Source organism: Abramis brama (assembly GCF_963993115.1).
Source record: "Abramis brama genome assembly, chromosome: 5".
Classification (NCBI taxonomy): Eukaryota; Metazoa; Chordata; class Actinopteri; order Cypriniformes; family Leuciscidae; genus Abramis; species Abramis brama.
The window spans coordinates 37,623,612-37,647,632 of NC_139967.1; the positions used below are offsets into that span (position 1 = coordinate 37,623,612).

The 24,021-nt window shown below is 38.7% G+C and overlaps 2 protein-coding genes across 3 annotated transcripts in view; one reads left to right on the forward strand and one right to left on the reverse strand.

The window, feature by feature from the left end:
* Positions 1-10,384: 10,384 nt before the first annotated feature.
* On the forward strand, positions 10,385-15,460 carry naa38 (N-alpha-acetyltransferase 38, NatC auxiliary subunit). 2 transcript variants are annotated; one of them, XM_084114971.1, is made up of 3 exons: positions 10,385-10,549; positions 10,814-11,000; positions 14,957-15,460. In XM_084114971.1, exons 1-3 carry the CDS (start codon positions 10,505-10,507, stop codon positions 15,070-15,072), a joined length of 348 nt encoding a protein of 115 aa, XP_083971097.1. In that variant the 5' UTR covers positions 10,385-10,504; the 3' UTR covers positions 15,073-15,460. The 2 variants fall into 2 exon arrangements, with proteins under 2 accessions (XP_083971097.1, XP_083971098.1); XM_084114972.1 differs by having other exon boundaries at positions 10,814-10,982.
* Positions 15,461-21,464: 6,004 nt separating this feature from the next.
* cldn15b (claudin 15b) overlaps positions 21,465-24,021 on the reverse strand; it is a gene marked incomplete at its 3' end in the record, with an annotated part of 112,984 nt that continues 110,427 nt past the window's right edge. The window contains exons 7-9 of the mRNA XM_084115355.1: positions 22,208-22,289; positions 21,876-21,986; positions 21,465-21,585 (exon numbers count right to left, since the gene is read on the reverse strand). Coding sequence (XP_083971481.1) covers positions 21,465-21,585; positions 21,876-21,986; positions 22,208-22,289 — 314 coding nt within the window. The remainder of the gene's footprint in view (positions 21,586-21,875; positions 21,987-22,207; positions 22,290-24,021) is intronic.

Genomic DNA, 24,021 nt, shown 5'->3' on the forward strand with positions numbered 1-24,021 from the left:
CCCATTGTCAATGGAAACAAACAGAGGCAGAGTGAAACGCAACACTGCAGGGATGTAGCACGCATTTCTGTCAACACTTGCTGGTAAGTTGAAGGTCTTTAAATTTGGCTGTGAAACCATTATTAATAGACGAGAGGTATAACAGTTAGCTAATAAAAAAGAACATCTCGGTTACGTATGGTAATCCTCGTTCCCCGAGGAGGGAACGGAGACATACATCAGAGGTGATCTGATGAATTGGGGATCTCACTTGAGAGACCATTCCACTTCGAGTGTAAACTAAACGAGCCAATGCACATGGGCATGCGATAATTGCACCAGCTGCTGTGCATCGCGGCGTAAGCATATGTGACCTGATCCAGCAAAATGAGTCACAGTGACCCAAATTTCAAAATTGAGATTTGGGTATTAATGGAAATAGGAGACCATAAGCTTTCAAATGATATCCTAGTCAAAGTCATTGAAAGTCATACATTGAATGGTTGTAAAGATATACACATTTGAATTATGGTCGTCTGCCCTCTTTTTCCAATTGAAAACCTGAGAAAATCGCTTTTAAAGTTTTTTGTCCGTTTTTTGTTTAAAATCATTTGAGCTTCAGCCTGATTTAATAGCATTTATATATGCTATTAAACCAGGCTGAAGCTCAAATTATTTTAAAGATTTTATTTGAATAAATAATTTAAAAGGCACTTTTACAAAAATTTACTAAAATCAGACAGATTGAACAGAGGTGCTACATTTTTGCTTGAGAGAGAGGGTATGTGTGTGTGTGTGTGTGTGTCTGTCTGTGTGTCTGTGTGTGTGTGTATGTGAGAGAGAGAGAAAGTGAAAACACGGCTCTCCATCGTTGAATTTACACCCTTTACAGCAAAATGCACGTATTTTTGCTAACTCATCATCTCGCTCACAACTAACTGCTTCACAACTAGACATGACCCTATTAACTTCCCCGACATCAGTCACAGGCTGTTCAATGTTTTCATCATCATCGTGATCCTCTTCCACAGGGCTGCCACTTTCGCTGTCGCTGTCATCAGAGGATGACACGTCTCCAGATCAAAAAAAATCACTGACTAGCCTTAGCCACTCTTGCTGACCAGCAGCATTTTTGAATGTCTGTTCTTTGAAATTAGCAAAAAAGAAAAAAATTATTATTTCATTGTTTTTCCAGATAATCGGCCCATATCTTAAAATGGAACGTTGCGACTTCCAACTCATTTCGCCAGAGCGGGTCACATATAATGAGCAACAGGTGCATCGCATCTTTGTTTTTCCGCTGAGAAGCCGGACTTGTGACTCGGCTGTACAGCGGAAGGAAGCTCAGCAACTGTGGCAACGGGACGTACGTCTCCGTTCCCTCCTCTGGGAACGAGGGTTACCATACGTAACCGAGACCCTTTTGTCAGTCACTCTCTACGTACTTAAGAGGTGATCTGATGAATTGGGGATATCTACCAACACGCCACTGCTGCTGGCCCTTCCAGCGTTCCGCTTGAGTCTCCTGGCCTGACCGCAGTGTTGGGCAGAATGTAGGAGCTCTAAGCAGAGAAGGTCAGTCACTGCTGTTCCGCAAGGCAGTGTGACTTATTGTATAATGCTGGGAAAGCGTGTCCTTTGAGAAGGGGACGCTGCAGAAGCCACATCCTACCCCGGAGGGAGGTACTGTGGCGGTTACACATATGGACAAGCAGAGCAGGGTAGTGCAACATATGGCAGTCTCTGGGGTGGTTCCAGCCTAGTTATGGGGGGAAAGAACACCAGCAGAGACGACAGAGTGGACTCTGTCGAGGAAAAGACACAGGCTCGTCCGCAGAGGAGCTGATTGTGGAAGAATACACATATGGGGTCGCCGCAGGGACCGCTACATATGGACACCTAGAACAGGTTCACACGAGTGTAGGCCTGGTGTCAGACGCTCCACAATGTCTGACTGCCGCAGGGGTGACAGAGGAACTCAACAGGGTTAACCATTTCTGGGGAACACTACTGGAGCAATTAGACTCACGTATCCGGCCCAGCGGGCAGGAGTGGCATTGCAAGCTGTAACTAAGAACGGGTCCTTCACGCTACTGGCCACTGGGGGTGAGTACACGTGAAGAGACCGGCTCTACACAGAGACTATAGAATCTAGCGAACATGTTGAGTGTCACCCAGCCTGCAGCTCTACATATATCTGTCAGCGAGGCGCCTTGAGCCAGCGCCCAGGAGGAAGCAACACTTCTAGTTGAGTGTGCTTGCAACCCGAACGGGCAAGTACGCCACTGCTACGCCAAGACCATAGCATCCACTATCCAGTGGGCTAAACTCTGCTTGGAGACAGCCTTTCCCTTCTGCTGGCCTCCGTAACAGACAAAGAGCTGATCTGAGGTCCTAAAGCTTTGCGTTCTGTCCACGTATAACCGCAAGGAGCGGACGGGACAGAGAAAAGCCAGGGCTGGGTCTGCCTCCTCTGAAGGCAGCACTTGCAGGTTCACTACCTGATCCCTGAAGGGAGTGGTAGAAACCTTGGGCACGTATCCAGGCCTGGGTCTCAGGACAACGTGAGAGCTGGCTAGCACAAATTCTAGGCACGTTTCTTCAACCGAAAAATCTTGCAGGTCCCCTACCCTCTTGATGGAAGCCAGAGTATTGCCAGAGCCAGTCAGGATAACTGTCTTTAATGCATTGTTAATTTCGTTAACGAAAACTATGACGAAAAATGTTCGTTGACGACCTTTTTTTCCCTGACTAAGACAAAGACGATAAGAGACGACACCCATGTCATTATATGATAACTGTGACTATATCAACACATTCAATATCGTTGACGAAAAAAGACGAGACTGAAATGTGTTTAAAAAAATAAAACCTTGACCAAAACCACTTGTTTTTGTCAAATAAAGGAGACAACAACACATTGACTGTTTTTACGAGCATTCATGCTTACGGTTGCCAGATTTCAATAATTTAAACCCTAGTCAGAGCTTTTCTGTTAAAAGAACACGTTTTCTACCCGGTCTTTTCAATAGTATCTGGCAACCATGCACGCGCTTTCTCTCTACACTGCTGAAGAATCTGTGACTTTGAACGAATCGTGAGATTCAATGACATGTTCATAAATACAGCCACTTGCTTCGTTACTGAATTAATAAATGACTCGATGACTCACTCATAAAGACAGTGACTTACCTCCACCTTCTGGCGATTTTAATTTAATATTTAAAAGTTGCATATTTATTGAACATTGTTTTATTTAAAGCATTATTTATTTTATAGAGATATTTATAAAGGTAAAAAATTAACTGGAAAAATCGATTAAAGGGGGGCAAATATTGTCCCTTGATGGAAAAGGTGTGACTACAGTCTAAGTGGAAGAGATGGGGTACCAGGGGGTACAGCACTCTAAAAAAATCAGTCTCCTCACTCCCCTCAAGAACCTGATGATTTGCTTTCCCAACGACTTACCTTCAACTGTATCGTGATGTGCAGCAACATACACTTTGAGGGTGGAGGGAGACAGCCTTTGCTCCAACCCATCTTGCAGGAAGGAAGAACACCACTCAACGAACAGGTTCCGCTTCAGTGCATAGAGGCGCCTCATTGAGGGGGCTCTAGTGGAAGTGATGGTGTCTACTACCGCCTGGGGTAGATCACCTAAAACCTCTGCATCCTGTCCAGGGACCAGACATGGAGTTTCCAGAGGTCTGGACGTGGGTGCCATAGGGTGCCCGTCTCTGAGAAAGTAGGTCCTTCCTCAGAGGAATGGGTCAGGGAGGGGCTGTTGCGAGGAGCGTGAGTTCTGGGAACCAGGTCCGGTTGGGCCAGTACGGTGCAACTAACAAGACCTGCTCCTCGTCCTCCCTGAGGGAGTGCACAGTGTCTGTGAAAGAAGGCTCACTGGGGGAAACGCATACTTGCATAGGCAACGGGGTCAGCTGTGCGCCAGTGCATCCGTGCCGAGGGTCCCCTCGAACAGGGAGCAAAACAACTTGGAATGGGGAGAAAAACAACGAGTCTGGAGAGGCAACAGATCTACCTGTGTGGTTCCGAAAAAGTCCCATATCAGCTGGACCGCCTGGGGATGGAGACGCCATTCTCCCGGAAGCGTAGGCTGTCATGATTGAGCATGCCAGGGATGTGAATGGCACGAAGCAACATCAGATGCTTCTGGCTCCATAGGAGGAGATGGCGGGCGAGTTGCGACATGCGACAGGAGCGTAGACCACCTTATCGGTTGATTAAGCAACGGTCGCAGTGCTGTCCGTATGGACCAGTACATGCTTGCAGTGTAGCGGCCCCTTGAGGTGGCCCAGCACAAGGCGTACTGCAAGCAACTTGAGGCAATTGATGTGCCAATGCAGTTGGGGCCCTGTCTACAGACCCGAGACTGCTTGCCCGTTGTATGTGGCCCCCCAGCCAGAATTTGATTAAACAAAAGATTCTCTGCCTGGCCCTCCACTCCGCGTCCTCACTGTAACCCTCAGATCAACAGTGCTATTAGCCAAAGTAGCCCTTTTCTGGTGGCCACCAGAAGAGGAACTACATCGGGGAATAGGCAATGGGACTCCACCTCGTTTGAGGCACTTGAGTCTCGACCGCGTATCTAGAGCACTGAATGACGCGCGCTGGGTTGCCATGACAACCCACGCTATCAGCCGGCAGCTCGACGACACACGGCACGCTAAACGCTCAAGCCTTTACGAGAAAGGGGAGACAAACAACGTGCTGACGTGGTCATGCTTTCATGAGAAACCATGAACCACCCACGAACGCAGTCTCAACACACTTAAGCCCAGGCATGTGAAACAGTGATCGTGGTTGTCAAATGAGGACAGGAAGTGACTGCATTCAGAAACATGCTCTTTCATGAAACTGCTCTCTCTGGTGCTGAAGCACCCAGGGATGAATGCGGCTACACAAACAGGATGATAGTGCAAGCCTGATGTGAGCACTCAGATTCTCATTGAAGGCGCAACATTCTGAGCTGTGAAAACAGCTGTTTTGCTCTCTGTGAGATCGTGGCCAGTGCTGTCTGCGCTGTAACACCAACACCAGCTTGAAGAGGTGTACTCCTGAAGAAGCAGACTCGTTTTTTGAAGTTAAAACACTCTCAGATAAGATTGCAGAGCAGGAACAGCATTCACCGTCTGGCTCCGAAGCGAAAGACAAAGATGTGACGCACCTGTTGCTCATTACCGCGATGCACAGCAGCTGGTGCAATTATCGCATGCCAATGTGCATTGGCTCGCTAAGTTTACACTCGAAGTGGATTGGTCTCTCAAGCGTGATCCCAAATAGAACATAGAAAACATAGAAAAATACAGTTAGTTAATCATGTATTAATTTAGGGCATAAACATATCGCCAGCGTCGAGTCGTCTCTTCACAGGCTTCGAGTCGTCTCTGCACGGGTGTTGGGGCATCTGTAGTTTCCATGCGAGGCTGGATACAAACTGGAGCTGACAATCTGTATTTACCTTGGGACTAGCGTCCCGAGATAACAACAGAAAAGCAGATGGGAAATAATTAGCGTAGCTGCTGTTCATAATATTAATGCATTCAATCTGATTCAACTGTAGTATAAAAGGTAAGTATTATGTGAATGCTTGGCTAAAGAGATGCGTCTTTAATCTAGTTTTAAACTGGGACAGCGAGTCTGAGCCTCGAACAATATCAGGAAGGCCATTCCACAGTTTAGGAGCTAAATGTGAAAACGCCCTCCCTCCTTTAGTGGACTTAGATATCCTAGGAATGACCAGAAGCCTCGAATTTAGTGATCTTAAAGAGCGCGATGGATTGTAGGGCGATAGAAGTTCCGTTAAATACCCAGGAGCTAAACCATTTAGGGCTTTATAGGTCATTAGTAATACTTTGTAATTGATACAAAACTAGGTAACCAATAGGTAACCAATGTAGAGATGATAGAATTGGTGTTATATGATCATATTTCCTTGACCTAGTAAGAACTCTAGCAGCTGCATTTTGGACTAACTGTAGCTTGTTTATTGAGGATGCAGGACAACCAGCTAATAAAGCATTACAGTAATCTAGTCTCGAGGTCATGAATGCATGAACTAACTTTTCTGCATCAGAAACAGATAGCATGTTACGTAGCTTAGCAATGTTTCTAAGGTGGAAAAAGGCTGTTCTTGTAACATGAAATATGATTTTCGAAAGACAAGTGCCGGTCTAATATAACACCCAGGTCTTTTACTGTAGTGGATAAAGTAACAGGACATCCTTCTAAATTAAAGTTGTATTGTAAGAGGTTTTGTGGGCAGTTTTTTTGACCAATAAGTAATACCTCCATTTTATCTGAATTTAATAGCAGAAAATTACACGTCATCCAGTATTTTATATCTTTAACACACTCTGTCAATTTAGATAATTTATTGTTTTCATCTGGTCGTGATTAAATATATAATTGATCAGCATAACAGTGGAAATTAATTCCATGTTTTCTTATAATATTACCAAGTGGCAGCATATATATTGAGAATAGCAGAGGGCCTAACACAGATCCGGCACTCCATAGTTTACTGACGTTATCTTCGATTTTTCCCCATTTAAACAGACAAAATGGTAGAGGTCTGATAAGTACGATCTAAACCAGCTTAATGCCTGTCCATGAACACCAGTGTAGTTTTGTAGTCTATCTAAGAGTATTTTGTGATCTATAGTGTCGAACGCAGCACTAAGATCGAGTAAAACTAGTATTGAGATACAGCCTTGGTCAGAAGCTAGAAGTAAATCATCTGTGGCTGCTTTTAGGGCCTTTTTATAACGTGACATACTGTCTTTCCACGCGATTCTAAAAACCTCTAAATTAGTTTGTTTCCATTTACGCTCTAAATTACGAGTTTCTCTCTTGATAACATGCATAGCATTGTTATACCATGGTGCTTTAGTTTTCTCTCTAACCTTTTTTAATCTAATTGGTGCAACAATGTTTAATGTACTAGAGAAAATGGTGCTCATAGTGCTAGTCATTTCCTCTAGTTCATCTGTTTGTTTGGGTTCACTGAGCAGCTGAGATAGATCAGGTAAGCTATTTGAGAATCTATCTATAGTTGTTGGAAGGATTGTTCTGCCTGGTCGATAACGTGGCGCAACGTGACAAATTTCAGCAGTACGTAGTATGCAAGTGACCATGTAATGGTCAGTGACTTCATCACTTTGCGGTATAATATCTATATCGGTTGGATTGGTTCCATGTGATATAATTAAATCTAGCGTATGATTAAGACGATGAGTGGGACCAGTGACGTTTTGCTTGACCCCAAAGGAGGTGCATGGAGGTGTACCTTGCATCTTGATGATCCCAAGTGCATGACCAACGCATTCCACACATAGATTTCATCTTTCTTTTATCAGACAAAAACTCAACATGCTCACCTGCTCAGTTTAAACATTATTTCACTCAAAAATTAAACTTTGCTGAATGGATTTTGGAAAATGAATTTAAATAAATTGTGAATTCTTACAGTAAATCATTTTTGGATGTATTTTTTTTCTCCTTGTTTACTGTGCAGCTGTAACTTAAAGAATAATAATTCTGCAAAGATTAACAAATTATTTAATTAAACTCAATCAAATTAAATCAATTGACTAGCCATATTAAAATAGCAATTGTTAAGTGCAATTAACTTTTATGGGCTTAAAGTGACCTGTTAATGCTATTCCATTTCAAAGACATTCTATAGAATTGTTTGATTTTGTTTCCTTTCTGTTCTAGGATGACATCGGCTCTGTGCACAAAGCAAGCAGTGTCTATAAGACAATTTGTAAGATCTTGACTGGTCTGCACAAAGCCCAGACCTGAATAATGCCTGTTTACTGTTGTCTTTTTAGAAACACTATCTGTTTTTTTTGAGAGCTTGTCAAATTGTATTTATTCATTCATTCTTTATTTAGACCCTTAGGTCCATATCATAAAGAAAAAGAAAAGAATAACATACAAACATACATTTACATACAACAAACATTTAAAAGACTTGAATTCCAGTGCTTGCAGAACCAGGAGGAATACCTTTCACTTAATGTAGGATCATTTAAGAACATTATGACTGTATTTCTTGAATCACCTAATCGACACATGAAATTATACATATAATTAATTAACACAGCATGCAACGTATAGGAACATCACTAAATATGAACATTTACTTGTCCACCTTGAGAGCATCATTCTTAATGCATCATTAAATGCCACCTGAAGCTTTTTTCATTAGCTTTACTAAATCTACACCATAAATGTATGTGCCACATAAAATTAAGTACTGTAAGCTCTAAAAAGTGCTATTTTAATCATCTGTGCATTTATTCATTTACGAGCCAACACATTTGCCTGTCCATATAACTTACAACACTGACGCTGCACATAATCATCATCATTTAGGTCATTTCTAAATGTGACCCAAGTATTTTATTTTTATTTGCCACATTTAATACTTGGTCACCTAAATAAAAAGATGGAAAATGTTGCTTAAGGTCCTCTTTAGTTTGAACAAACATTCAGTAATCACACTCTTTTTAGTATTAAATTAAATATCATACTGCACACCATGGCTTGAACGAAGCAACTTCTTTATTTTATTTAATAACATTATATATTAAATTTAGTAGATTACTCTTTGCACCGAACACAACTATGGTTTTGTAGAACCATACTTTTGTTTGTGGTCTCATTGCATTGATTTAAACTGCTGCTGCTGCTGCTGCTTCTTCTTCTTCTTCTTCTTCTAGGGTTTATTGGCGGTTGGCAAACAATGTATTGGTGCATTACCCCCACCAACTGGTGTGGATCAGAATGTCTATTACATTGTTTTTAAAAAAAAAAAAAAAAAAAAATCTATATACACATAAATTAGTTTCTCTAAGACAGTGATCTCAAACTCAATTCCTGGAGGGCCACAGCTCTGCACGGTTTTGCTCCAACCCTAATCAAACGCACCTGATCCAGCTAATCAAGGTCTTCAGGATTACTAGAAACTTCCTTGCAGGTGTGAGTTGTAGCTGGTTGGAGCTAAACTGTGCAGAGCTGTGGCCCTCCAGGAATTGAGTTTGAGATCACTGCTCTAAGATATTGAAACAATAAATTGTAACTGTCTAATATCTTTTGACTCTTTGCGCAGAGGATCTATTAAATCAAAACGTATTATCATCTCTCAAATGTCTCTTCCTGCCCACCCGCCGCCAAAAAACAAAACAAAACAACAAAAACCTTATTTTCCCTGTGTTAAGTAAGTTTACCTATTTTGAACTGTGTTCCAATAGGTAATCCAGGTAATCCAATAATCCAGTATTATCTCATCCCTCCAATTCCTTCCTGTATACCTAATTTCTCCCACTTTCCTTCACACTTTTCTCTCGGTCCCTAACTTTGAATCCTGCAAAACCATTGCCCCTTTCTTGTTTCTTCCCATTTTTAATTCTCCTAATATCTTTTTAATAATGCTCTTGATTATTGCCTTGCTGATGCTAACTGTACAATCAATGTGATTACTTTTAATAAATTCCTTTGCTATTTTATCTACCATTTAATTTCCTTTAAACCCATTTTGTGCTGGTATCCACAAAAATATCACCATAAGCCCCATCAACTTTTATTATGTATAGTGTTTCTCTCATCTCTATCAAAATGTCTGGTCTGCTGTTTGAATTACTGCACTGTAAACTGGCTAACAATGAAGAGTTCTTAGTTCTAGCTCTTATATCCTTTATCCACAGTAATGCTAACAAAAATGCAAGCATTTCCCCTACTGACAATCCTTCATTGATCCTTTCCCCACTCTGATATTAAATTCTGGAACAATAAATGATACTCTGATTCTATCAGTTTAATTCTTTGATGCATACATATCTGAATATAACCATGGTAATTATTACCAATGTAGCCTATTCTTGTATGATATGTGAGTTGAACACAGACTCCCTGTTTCTTTTCTAATATTGTGAAATCTACTGTAGCGTCAGGAAGTATCCATGGCTGAATTGTTGGCAATTCACCACACATCCATGATCTAGAATTGATCTAATTAGTCCCACGTATATGGCCTTCAACGCCATTCTGTCTGCTTCCCATTCACTTCCAACTAAGCACCTCATTACATTTAATATTTTCTTACATTTGTCTATTACTTTTTTCATCAAACTATAATCATAAAAAGTTAAAATGTTTCACCCTTTCTAATTCTTGATTATATAATTTTACATTTTTCTTTAAACGGCTTAACCATAATCCTAAAAAGTTAAAATGTTTCACCCTTTCTAATTCTTGATTATATAATTTTAAATGTATTATTTTAAACGGTTTAATAGACGTCATTATAGCGCGCGGGCTTCGAAACAGCAATGTGCACGCCACTTCACCTGGGGCGCTGTTACTTTGTTCATACGTCATATTTACAGCAGATTGTACGACCTCGGACCTGAAGAAGAGACATCTTTGTTGGAATAACTCTCGCCATCTCTTTCCCATTTGGGTCGCATTTATACCAAATTTCAATACCAAAAAGGCTCGAATGGCAACAGAGAGCGAAGAGAACGGCACGGAAATGCAAACTGAGGTCTGAATATGTTGTCACATGGAGCCAGTGAAATATTAGCGCTGAAGCTATTGCTAGCAAGCACTATGACTGATTAGTTTGTCAGTGCCTTTATTAGGATCACATTTTTAATCAAATACTTTTTGTTTTCAAAATGATCTGCCTTATTATAGATGATTATTTTTCGAAAAGAACAATTATATGTGGCTAAATATTCTGATCCTATTGAATTGGATCAATATGTTTTACCTATTGTTTGTTGATGTCAAACATGTTGTGTCTCAGGTGGACGAGACTGCTTATTCGCTGGCTCGGTGCAAGCTGGAGAACCTCCTCAATAAGAGCATGAGGATTCGTATGACAGACGGGCGCACGCTGGTGGGGCTCTTCCTGTGCACAGACCGAGACTGCAACGTCATCCTGGGATCTGCACAAGAATTCCTCAAATCCACAGGTACCCAGTGCACCCCAGGTACACACCTAATGCTTTATCAACACTTAATCATTATTATTCTTGTCACTTTATTTTCAACTATTGCTTTATTGCCTTGGCTTTTGGCTTGCTTAGTTGGGGACATTTAGGCCTAATATTCAACAATATTATTGATCTGCCTTACTTAAGGTAGATGACGCAGTTTTCTTCTAGAAACCAACTTTGTTGTATTATTTTCATGTTATCACTGTGAAGCTGCTTTGATGCAATCTGCATTGTAAAAAGCGCTATTTAAATAAAGGTTACTTGAGTTATATTGTCAGGAATTTTAATAACAACTGTAATTATTAAAGACACACTATGTAAGATTTTTGGATCAAAATATCCCAAAACCACTAGAACAATGCATGTTATTTATTTTGTTGATTTATGTACAAACATTATCCCAAATGTTTCTAAGAATGTTTAAATCCAGAGAAATAAGCAGTTTTAGCCAGGACACGAATCGTGTCCGTGCGTCGCCTATCAATGGCATTATTCCCGCATTACCCTCGATTTCCGTAGGAACCATGGAAACATCAAAGACGCTTTAATATATTATGTTTTTTATTAGACAGGTGAGCAACTGTTTGGATACATTTATTGACCGAAACGATTCATTGTTATACAGCTCAACACAGTTAGTCTTTTTGTTTAGGCCTAAATCTCATTTTCTTGATTTACCGCGAGTACCATATTTACCATGCCTAATATCGATCTAGCTCACTGCAGTCTCATATAGTAGCCGCCGAGCAAATGCACAGAGTAGTATTATAACAACTTTCAGCACACTCAAATGGATCTAATATAAAACAACATCGCTGCGTTACCCCACTATACGCATGACCGGAAAAAGCGGAAGCTTCTGTGGCATAATAAAATCTCCACTTATCTCGAGACGAGTGTTGTGCTTTTCTCTCATTAGCAATCGCTCCAGTGGCCTCGTTCCGCTCCAACGGCTTTTGTAATGTTAATAAATCTTTAATACATTACCGGTTATGCATGAGTATAGCCGCGTTTCCACCGCAGGAACTTTCCCCAGGAACTAGGAACTTTGGGCTGGTACTCGATGTGTTTACACCGCAGGAACCAGGGTCTAAATGAAGTTCCGGGTAAATATTTCCCCCTCCGATAGTCCCTGCTCACGAGGTAGTACTTTTTCAAAGTTCAGGAACTTTCAGGGGTGGGACTTGTGCGCTGCACAAGCTGATTGGTTGTGTTCACGCTGCATTTTGGTTGGATGACTCCACACAGCATTTTATTTATTTTTAACCTCCCTTTTTAAAAAATCTATTGCGGTTCGTGTCGTGGCTTCATGCAGTAAGAGTTGTCTGTCTGCAAATATGGAATTTAATAAAAAAAACTGGTGGACTGGCGACGAGTTTCAGGCTTTATTTTGTGGAAGAGGAAACTTTCTGCGCGTTCGTCCCAGCCATCTCACGGTCAATGTCCGCAATAGCTGATAACATACAAATCTAACTTTAGCATTACGAGCTTACTGAACACGCTTTATCAGTGCTCGTCTCTTTTCTGCCACAGCTTTTATTATTAAGTCATTATGTTTACACATTGTCATCTATTGCAAGGCACTCCAAACCATGTTATAAATTTACTATAACAGGATTGAAATAGCGCTTTGAGGTTAGTAACAAACAACTATTTACAAGACTGTCACTATTTATGATTGATAGACGGGGTTCAGGCTTTTTTTAAGCATTTTTGCGAAAGAGGAAATTTTTGCGCGTTCGTCCCAGGCATCTCACAATAACTGATAACATACGTCGCATACGAGTTTTCTGAACACGCTTTAGTATCAGTGCTCGTCTATTTTGTTTTGTTAATTACCTCGTTAGTAAACCAATACATAACTGCAGCACAGTTTGAATCTCCTCCATACTTATAAATGTGGCGCTCAAAACTGATTACTGTCCGTCGCAGACTGGGAGGAGCAGTTGCGCGCAGTTTACCTTCCCGGTACTTTAGACCGCGGTGTAAACGCAGAAAGCAACCGGTGTGGGGCAAAAAAAGTTCCTGGGAAAAAAGTTCCTGGGACAAATTGTTCCGGGTAATTTCGGTGGAAACGCGGCTTATGATTCCTGCCCCAGTCCCGTCGTATTCTCCACTGGCTGTAGAGGTGAATACAACTCCCACTATTGCGCGAAATCAATTTGTCATCAAGCTATGCCTTTGTTTTGAATAAACGACCTCTAGTGGCAAAAAATTATATAGTGCTTTTAACCCCTTAAACCTGAAGTGTACCCCTACCCCTCACCCCGCGAAAAAAATGATTCATAATCAAATTACTATGGAACAACACAAAATATGTATCATTTTAAAGCTTAGAAACTCAGCTTTCTAATGCATCTAACCCCTTTGATGCAACTCTTAACGAGTGCTGAGTAGTCCGCCCGTGGGTGCCACCTAGCTGCAAAAACATTAATAATGATTAACTCCTAAGTAGTGCTGAGTTAAACGATTAAAAAGAGCCCAAACTCACCATAATCCATCAGTCAGATTTAAAGATATTCCTCATGGACTTCTAACACATGAACCTGCACAGGCGCACATCCAACGAAGTATATAGATGGTGCACTGATGTGACGTTTTAGCTCATAACTCCATGAAACATGCATGAATTGTGAAAAATCGAACATCTTTATTGACAGCAGATTCTCACGATTACAAAGAACCCCTCTTTGATCACGAGATATTCCTCATGAATTGATGCATACTTGGCTAAAAAAACATGTCTCTCATTTTTCCGGGATGAAATGTGTTTTCCAATGTTCCCGGAACCATCCGTGCTTGTTTTCCAATGTGAAATAACACAAAATAGGTGTCTTAAAGCTTAGAAATTTAGCTTTCTAATGCATCTAACCACTTCGATTAACGAGTGCTGAGTAGTCCCTCTAAACCGGAGTGTACCGCACCACCTAGCTGTAAGAAAATTCATAATCATATTTTTCAAAAATACTGCATTGATCAAGACAAAATAGGTGTCATTTGAAAGCTTAGAGACTGAACTTTACAATGAATGTAGCCAATGTGATTAACTCCTAAGTAGTGCTGAGTTATTTGCTGATAAATAGAATTTCTTTTTTTCATAATACATAAAATACTTTTTGTACAAAGTACTGCAATGTGTCAAAAACATCATACAGCTCATGAAACATTCACAGATCATTAATAATGGCACATAATTTTTTTACAGTATATTATTACAATTAAAATGAGCCCAAAATGAACAATCTATTGCGTTGATCACAAGATATTCCTCATGGAGGAACAATTAAAACAATTCCCATTAGGGGGTGTCAAGGACTGAACAAAAAGGCTATCTTGGCTCCACAATGTACAGCTCACATGTACAGCTCACAATTTTCCTCCTACCTTATTTTCTTCCTGAGTTATTGCATGTCAAATAAGAAAGATAATATATATTGTATTTTATCAGCAGTTTCTCAGCAGGAGAATGTCCAAATGTAATTTATATTTTCTAAAAATTTGAAAAGTGTTACATCAAACGATACCTACCTTTTGCTCTCCTTGCTATAGTTTTGCAGTTATGAGTCTTTATTTTTGTGTGTGTCACTCAGAAAAAAACAACTCTAAAAATAGAGGTTACATTTACCATCTTACCACAAACAATTTGTGCTATGGGTTATTTGTGCTAAGTTCTAAATTTACCAAAGAAGGGGTGAGTAGGTGTTATATATTGCATCTCACTATTTTACTAAAAACATGTAATATAGATTTATTAGATTACATTTTATTTGTAGTATTACTTGAATAATGATAGGAACACGCCCTTAAAATTTGACAATTTGCCCAAAAAAATTCACCACTTAGTTGGGACACTACAGCCCTTGATTGATAGTAGTCACAGGTAAAACCATGCATGTCTCCTCAGTACCATGGTTAAAAGTTAAAAAATATATGTATATTTTTTTCCACAGATTCTTTCTCACAAGGTGAGCCCAGAGTGTTGGGACTGGCTATGATCCCTGGCCATCATGTGGTTTCTATAGAAGTGGAATCTGAAAGCCTTCAGACCACCACCCATGGACTCTGACGACTTTAGAGACATTTGTGGTCACCATATGGACTATAGAGAATGTAGTTTCCATGCACACTTTGTGTCTGAAACTACGGAGATGGCAGTAAAGATCCTCTAGAGCTGAAGTTGTAACCCAATAGGATTTTTCAGGGGTTTTTTTCTTTTCTTTTTTTCTTCTTTTCATGGAAATGCAATACACGGTGGGTTGGTCCCACAACAAAAATAATGAATAACAGTGTGACTTGTAAACTGTACCCTTTTGCTTGTGTGTTTTCTTCTTTGTGAGCAGTGCACATTGTGTATGTAATTATGGACATTGCCAGTTTTCAATAAGAGTTTAATAATCAATCTGATATTTGTATGATGTCATTGCACTATTTATTAATATTTCCTCATAACCTCATATCACCAGCAGAGGTCATTCACAGACTTTATTCTTTTACATGTTGATTATTATTGCACATATATAAACAAAATGGCATATTTCAACTGTGCTAAAATTATGAGATTGCAAATAATTATATATATATATATATATATCTCAATACATTACAAAATTAAAAGGAAATGTTTAGTTTTGTACTGAATTCATATCTATTTGTAACAACATGATATTAACTAACCTATGGATATAGAAAAATATTGACTAAATAACATCTTGGTTATTTAGTTATCCAATATAATTGTCAAGTTAATGTAAAATGAAAAGATATACAGTATATTTTAGTATTATCAAAATCTCACTGCTCTTTTCTTGTAAATTCGGGTACACAACAATTATTTACTGCATGCAAATACTTTTATCATTGACCAAATATACAATTATAACTTAATTAGTTTACAGTGGATATAAAAAGTCTGCACACCTGGTTTACATCACAAAAACTGTAAGATAAATCATATCAAAATGTTTATGCATTTAATGTAAAAATTACAGACTTTGCAATATCGCTGAAAAACAAAGAGATATTTTATTTTTAAAAAAGGATAAACACTAACCTAACTGCATATGTGTGCACACCATTTTATAATTGTGTATGTGGCTGTCTTAAGAATTAACTAATCAAGCTCATGTGAAATAATGCACACCTCTCTTCACCTGAAGTGACTTCAAATAAATCTCAGCAGTTCTTGTAAGATTATTCTGACATGTTCTTGGTTGCATGCTGCTACAAGAGCCATGGGCCACAAAGAGCTTACAAAGCATCGCTCAAGTGATGACTACAAAAACATTACAAGGCATTAGAATAGATATACCATGGAACACAGTGAAGACAGTCATCAACAAGTGGAATAAGTAGGGCACAAGAGTGACATTATTAAGAACAGGGCTTCTAAAATTGATTAGACAAAGAGAAAAGTGGTCATGGAGCCTGTCAAGAGGCCTACAGCAATGTAAAAAAAGAGATGCTAACTCCAGTATTATTATCATTATTATTATTATTTTTTTTTAAATTTATTTATTCGGGACAGTGCACATTAATGGACAATCAAACATTTCTGTAGACTGTAAATGAGCCAGGTTATAGCATAAATGCTAATTTTCACCTGTAGTCCCGAGGCAGGAAAATAACATTATACAAAATAATACAACATAAAAGAATGACAGTACAATATCAAGCACAAAACACATTAGCACACAATCAGGCAGATTACGTTATATCAATACAATTATTTAAAATGAGTACATAATTGTGAAATTTTAAGAAATTGTTTAAGATGCTTTTTGAATGTGCAGTAAGTGGGACATTCTCTAGTAATTGTTGGAATGCTATTCCAAAAATGACCCCCTTTGACAGATAAAACATTTTGACCAAAGTTAGTTTTTCTATGTGGGATTTCTATGTCTCCTCTAAATGAAGCTCTGGTACAACGACCTCTGTCAGACCTTGGTTTGATAAATAGAGAGAGTGAAGGTGGGGCTAATCCATGAAAAACTTTATAAATTAAACAGCTATATTTAAAATTAATAAAATTTTCAAAATTGAGCAAATTGTGTTTTTCTAAAATATTACACTGATGGTATGACAGAGGTTTTTGATCAAGTATTTTTATAGATTTTTTAAATAACTTTTCTATGGGTTTTAAAATTGTGTTTCCAGTAAGTGACCAGGTAGTGATGCAATAATCTATGTGCGAAAATATCATTGAATGTAAGAACATTTTAGCGGAATTAATTGTCATTGATGGTCTAATTTGTTTAAAATTATGTAGATTGAATTTTGATGTGTTTTTTAAATGAAAGTGTTGAGTCCAGTGTTACCCCGAGGTACTTGAACTCCTCTACAATATCAAGTTCCACTTCCCCCAGGAACACATTGGACCGCTCTAGTTTTATGGTTTTTTTTGTAAAGAACATAGCAACAGTTTTCTTTTATTTCTAGTATTTATCTGTCTGGACAGTGGGGCAGGGTGGCAAGAATCAAGCCTTTTTCTGACAAAAAAATAACATCAACGTCTGTCTAAACTCTGTAAAAACACATTTCTAGTCAACTATTTGGAAAAATGTGTTATGGTTAGATGAGCAAGATTATTTGGCCAAAAAAAAAAAAAGTGTTTGGTGCAAAAACAACAGGTCACATCAGCAAAAGAACAAAATACCCTCAGAGAAGCATGGTGGTGGTGCTTTTGAGCTGATTTTTTTTCTTCCAAAAAATTTTTTTTGCTTCTCAATATTGAAATTGATGCTTCCTCGCTCCTCTGCCCTCCAGCCTGTGACCCGGAAATCGATCGAATTCAGCCATATTAAAGGACATCTCAATTCTCTAATTGCATCACAAGGAGGCAAGGAACGAGGAGGCGAGGAACAAGGACCGAGTAAGCTTCCAGAGGAGCCATGAGCGAGGATGCACAGGTGTATCCTATACATAAGTCTTTCTTGTCGAGAAACCAGACGCACGAATAAATTCTCCTCCCCCTTCACATCTGTCACAATAATTTTAATTTATGCTTTACCTTTGCAGTTTAAATAAACCATATACCAACAGGGCATCTTGCTTTATCTTTATTATTTATTAATTTCTTAAATAACTATCTTTAACAACATGACTTTCCCACACTTGACCTTGAAGCTACATCAATTATTCCATCTGCCACTGTCAAAAACTTTATCATTCTTAACCCTTCACTGACCTTCAACCCTTACATTAGTCAACTCTGTAAAGCTAAATTTTTTCAACTTCACCGTATTGCTAAACTCCGTCCCTATGTCAGCCCAAAAGAGTCTGAATCACTGGTACATGCGTTTATCACATCTCGACCCGATTATTTTAATGTTCTTTTTTCTGGACTATACCAGCACACTCTATCTCGCATTTGCAATATATTCACAACTCTGCCGCAAGATTGCTAACTCTTACACTAAATGATCTGCTCATTTCACTCTTATTCTGTTTAACCTCCACTGGCTACCTGTGTCTTCTCGTATTACTTACAAAATTCTTCTGCTTACCTTTAAGTCACTCAATGGTCTTGCTTCTTCGTATCTCTCTGACTTACTTTCTCCTTAAATTCCCTCTCAACTTCTCCGTTCTTCTGGCTGTGAACTGTGAACCTCTGTGAGCCGAGATTTCGTCTATCATCTATGGGTGGCAGGTCTTTCTCCATTATAGCCTCTAAGCTATGGAACTCTCTTCCCCTGGCTCTTAGGTCAACAACCATACTGCATGAATTTAAGTCTAAACTCAAAACCTATTTGTTTAACCAGTATTATCGATCATGACATGTTTTTCTTAAACATTTTCCATAACTCTGTATTACAGTCATAATGTATCGTTATGTACCATTATTCTTTTGCATCTGACCTTTGCTTCAACTGCCCACCTTCTATGCTGTCTGTAAATAGTGTTGTTTTTTGTTTCTGTCATAGTGTCTGTTTGTATTCGATTGGAATGCAGTATGCAACTGCAATCGCTCATGTCTTGGACTAGGCAAATTTCTACTGTCCATTTATTGTGTATAAACTGACTGTTCTTTACTGTTATTGTGGTGTCTTTGAGCTCGGGAAAGGCACTATATAAATTAAACATATTATGCTTATTATTATAACATAAGGGCAGATCTTTTGAGCACAGCTGATGATGCTTTGAAGTGACTCTTGAGTGTTCAAGAATATTCCAATATTCAAAAAAGCTATCCTTCAATTCCTACATCCTCATTATCTTTCCTTGCAGCCTTTCCTTGCATCCTACAGGGGGTGGAGCTGAGATGCGAGGAAAGGAAATGAGGATGCACAAATAAGAAATTAGAAGCACCCACAGGCTTTAGTGAAGATGGAGGGAATCTTGAATAGCTCCAAGTTCCGGACGATTTTGGTACAAAACCTTCTGGGGCCTGGTAGAAAACTGAAAATTAAGAGAACTTTCACCTTTCAGCATAACAATGATCCCAAACACATTTAAATCAACAAAAGAATGGCCGCGGCCCCCTGGGCATTTGTTGCATAGCCTATCTGATATCTGATTGATCGGCTAGTGACAAGAATTGGCCGATTTTCACGTGATTATCAGTCTGACATATGCCGATTCAAATGCACTCGGGCGCCGCATGAATAACATCGCGCAACATCAACATCACACATGCACACAGAACGCACATGTAGGAAACCTTGTGAATTACGGCCGTTTCAGATCGCGAGCGGCGCGTGAGCAGCGCGAATTTTTTTCGGCGTGCATGTTCAGTGAGTGCATTCACACCGCGAGCTGGAGCAGCGCGTGAGCGTCAAGCAGGAGCGTCGCATGAGCAGCAGTGAAGCGGAGGGTTTCGACGCCGAGTCTATTTTTGTAGCGCTGCTCACGCTCAGTTAAAGTGAAAGCACACTTTTGATGGACAAAATAAATATGATTTCACTCAAAAAAATGCACATAATTTGCATGTATAGTGTGTTTTAACAAGGAGTAGGCTATGTCAGAAAAGAAAATGAAGACAAAAATATTTATAGAGAATGTATCCATTTAAACTTGTTTTTATTAACCAGTTTGGGTAAAAGTGGTGTTTTATTATATATATATATATATATATATATATATAGAGAGAGAGAGAGAGAGAGAGAGAGAGAGAGAGAGAGAAAATAAATATTTGTGTGTGCTGTAAAGTGGTTAGAAAAAATGAAATCAGAATCGGCTTAAATCTGTATCGGCAGGTCAAACTCAATGAAAAATCGGAATCTGCCTTGAAAATTGTAATCGGTGCATCTCATCTTTCTGATTGGCTGGTATCAAACACCATCACATAATCTGATGTTCACCTAGATGTTTTATTTATTTATTTCTACATGTGCCGTGCCGTAGTATTGTCGATGGGTTCAATACGGGGGGCCTTGGCCAGAACCTAGTGGTATTTGGGGGGCCTTGGCATGGAAAAGTTTGGGAACCCCTGCTATAGAAAATCTGTGGGGGGACCTGAAGAGGGCTGTGTGTAGGTTATGTCCTCGCATCTGAAATATTTTTTGCAAAGAAGAGTGGTAAAATATTCCCGTCAAGATGTGCCAAGCTGATAAACTCCTATCCAAACAGTGATGTGATAACATCAGAGGGGGCTTCAGGATTAGTTCAGTGGTGTGCCCACTTATGCAGTTAGTTAGTTTTTTTTTTTTTTTTCTCTCTGAAATGTATCACTTTGGTTTTCATTGAGATTGCACAGGTTGCCATTTTACATTAAACATGCAAAAGTTCTGATATGATTTATCTTTGTTTCATTTTTTACATCACAAAAAATAACTATTTTAACAGGGGTGTAAACTTTTTATATCCACTGTACATGGTTCCATTCTACAGTAAACTTAACTTAAGACTGTTTACATAAGAAATGTGACATTTCTGCTTTGCAGCAGATTCTGACCATACTGCATAGAAAAGGGTATTTCATTGTGTTCTATGTGTTTTGTGATGTCTGTAACTTGACTTTGTTGATCCCATGTATTTATTACCTTCCTTATGCCAGCCACTGTACACACTGCACGATTTTAGCAGCAACTTACTGCCAAGATACAGGGCAAAGGAAATTTCAGGAGGGGAAGAGTCATGGCTTCAGCAAGCAACAGTTCTCTCCTTTTTATTTTTTATTTATTTTTTTGCTGCTAATCAGCGCACAGATAACTTGTATCACAGCTTCTTGCGGGTTACCATTTTTAAATAGGAAGAAATAGTCACGCGAGAACTCCTGTATCATGCTTGATCTTATGTTATTTCCTGTATCACTTCTCGAGTGTGTTTGGTTGTTCAGACAGAGACCAGGGAGAGATGTCGGTGATTCTTTATATGAAAAAGTTGTGTAATGCGTGACCCCCTGTCGCCGATCTGTCATGTATTGTGCACACAATAGCACCTAAATGGTACCCCAGATAGTCATGTAATCTGAGAAGAACAGCGTTCCAATGACTTTGAAAATGGTGTAGTGTGTTCCCAGCATTAAACATATGCATTGAGTCTATATTGGCTGGAAGGGACATGGGATGTTGTAGAGGCAGTTTGAACCATATGTCTGGATTGAAGCTGGTAGGAGTATGATCTGAAGTTCTGAAGATGTGATCTGAGCAAACAAAATAGAAATTTAGCACAGACATTTTTTTAAAACAACTGATGCAGGGCCGTCCATAGGGCGGTGCAACTTAGGGGACTAATGCAACACACTTTAGGGGCCCTGTGGCGGACGCAAACAGACAAACCAAGGGATTGAGCGCTTCCTCTAACTCAGTCTTTTAAATGTCACCTCTCATTTAAACACTGTTCTGAAAATGTCTCAGGCAGGTTACTGATAGCTGAAATGGTTAGTGAATGAAGTGTCATTTTAACAGGGCATGTGTTGCATACTAAACTCACTTTTTTTCCTCTCGGCTGCTCAGTCCACAGGAAAACAGCAAACAGCTGCCGCCACACAAAGCCATTATGGCTGAACTCCAACCAATGTACAGCCCTTCTCCAATTTCATACCTAAACACACAGGACACATCTAACATTACACAGTAGAGGCATTCCAAGACTGCGACATGACAGGCCAATATTGTCTGAAACATAATCACAAACATGTTTGTACAAGTGAGCTTACTCATGCTATATTGCTTAATTAGATAACTCCAAATACGATGAAATAGTTCTAAATATTTTCTCTAATAGCTCTACATACCAAGATAATAACTCTTCTTTCCACTTACTTTATTCCTGGATAAAGTGGGTCAAAGAATTCCTGAGTGATATTGAAAGCATACCAAGACACTGCAATCATCGTGCACAGACCTGAAACATGAAAATTTATTTTGTTTCTATAAACAAACTACCAATGTTTAAATTACCTATGCTTCTCCTTTCCAAGACAGTCAATCAAAGGTTATTTTGAAGACATTTAGATTGTGAAAGCATAATCTTAATAGTTCCTATTAACACTTACAAGGTTTAATTCATTAACATTAATGCATAGGGCATCATGAACTATACTTACGCAGTATTTACTAAACTTAGTTAATGTTATTTTCTACATATACCAATCTATTTTTAACATTGCAATTTTTATTTATTTTTAAGTTAATGTATTATGAACAATTTTTTTTTAACAATGAATAGTTTATTATAGTATATAGATTGCCCTTATAAACAGAGTAATAAATCCAATATACAAAAATATTGTTTATTGTTAGCTGATGGTAGCTAATGAATTAACTAAAGTTATCAAATTGTATCTATTTGTAAAGTGTTAACCAGTTATTTTTGTAAAACAACATTGACAGTTATCAGGGACGTCACTAGGTTTGGAAGACAGGGGGGGCTTAGCCCCTAGGGTATTTGTAACTTGCGTTTATAGAAAATCTTACAGTGAATTTGAGTAAAAAACAACTATGTATATGTTTAGCTGTATTTGTCTCTTCAACACCGTTACCATCTTCAACCCTGTTACCCTAGTCTCAACCCCGTCACACCTATATATATATTTTTTTTTTTTAAGTTTATGAATAAGTAATTTAATGTTTGTTGAACTTAGTCAGAAATGTTCAGAGCAATCATAAGAATACTGATTTTAGTTCAAATTCTGAAGTTAAGCCATATCTTTGATAAAAAATGCTGTCACAAAAAGTACCCATTTCAGGCTTTATAGCATAAGTTTAAAATAATATGTAAATTTTATGGTGCATGGTACAATTTCTGGTAAGCTACGCTTTTTTATTATTTCAATTCAATTCAATTATTGTAATTTGATTTAATATTGACTCATTTGGGTAAATATTAGGTACATAGGCATTATTTTTTCTCAAGATAAAAACTCACCCAATGCTGTAAACATACAGACAGTCCTATCAGCTGGTAGTATTATTTAAGGTTAAAAATAACTCAAATTAAATATAATGCGTTTTTTTTTATTATAATAACAACAACTTTATTTAATGATATAAGTAAAAATATAATAAATATGTAATATAGAACACATATTTAGCAAAATACTCTCTTATAGCTCTTTTTTTCTTGCCAACTATAGCCTATATTATGTTCATTAAATGGCTTTCCTGAGGTAACACTTGAACTATCTCCTAAGACATAATTGTTCTCCAGCTGTTATTGAGCTCTTCACGCTGATAAAAAACACTGATTGATCGATATTATGTATGAGAAATATACATTTCGGTAAGTTGTAGCCTACTACTGTATCTTTCAACAGTGTTCGTGTTTTACTATTAGCTAGTAGAGATGATGGGTTCACGTGCGCTAGGGATCCGTCACATCACATTTCCAAGCGCCAAAACGGTATTTATTGTTTGAATTTCGTAATAAAATTGACAGAATCTGAGAGTTGAGATTCTTTTATATCATAAAGTAACCTGCTCTGTCTAGTCTGTCGGTCTCCGTGTCCTCTTTGCTTCGCGATTTTTCTGTGCGTGAGAAAATGGATGTGTGGCGCGAGAGCGTGTGAAAAGTGTCAATTGCGTGTGTCTCACGGTGAATGCGTGAGAGTTGACAGGTCCACAACTTCCGACTTTTC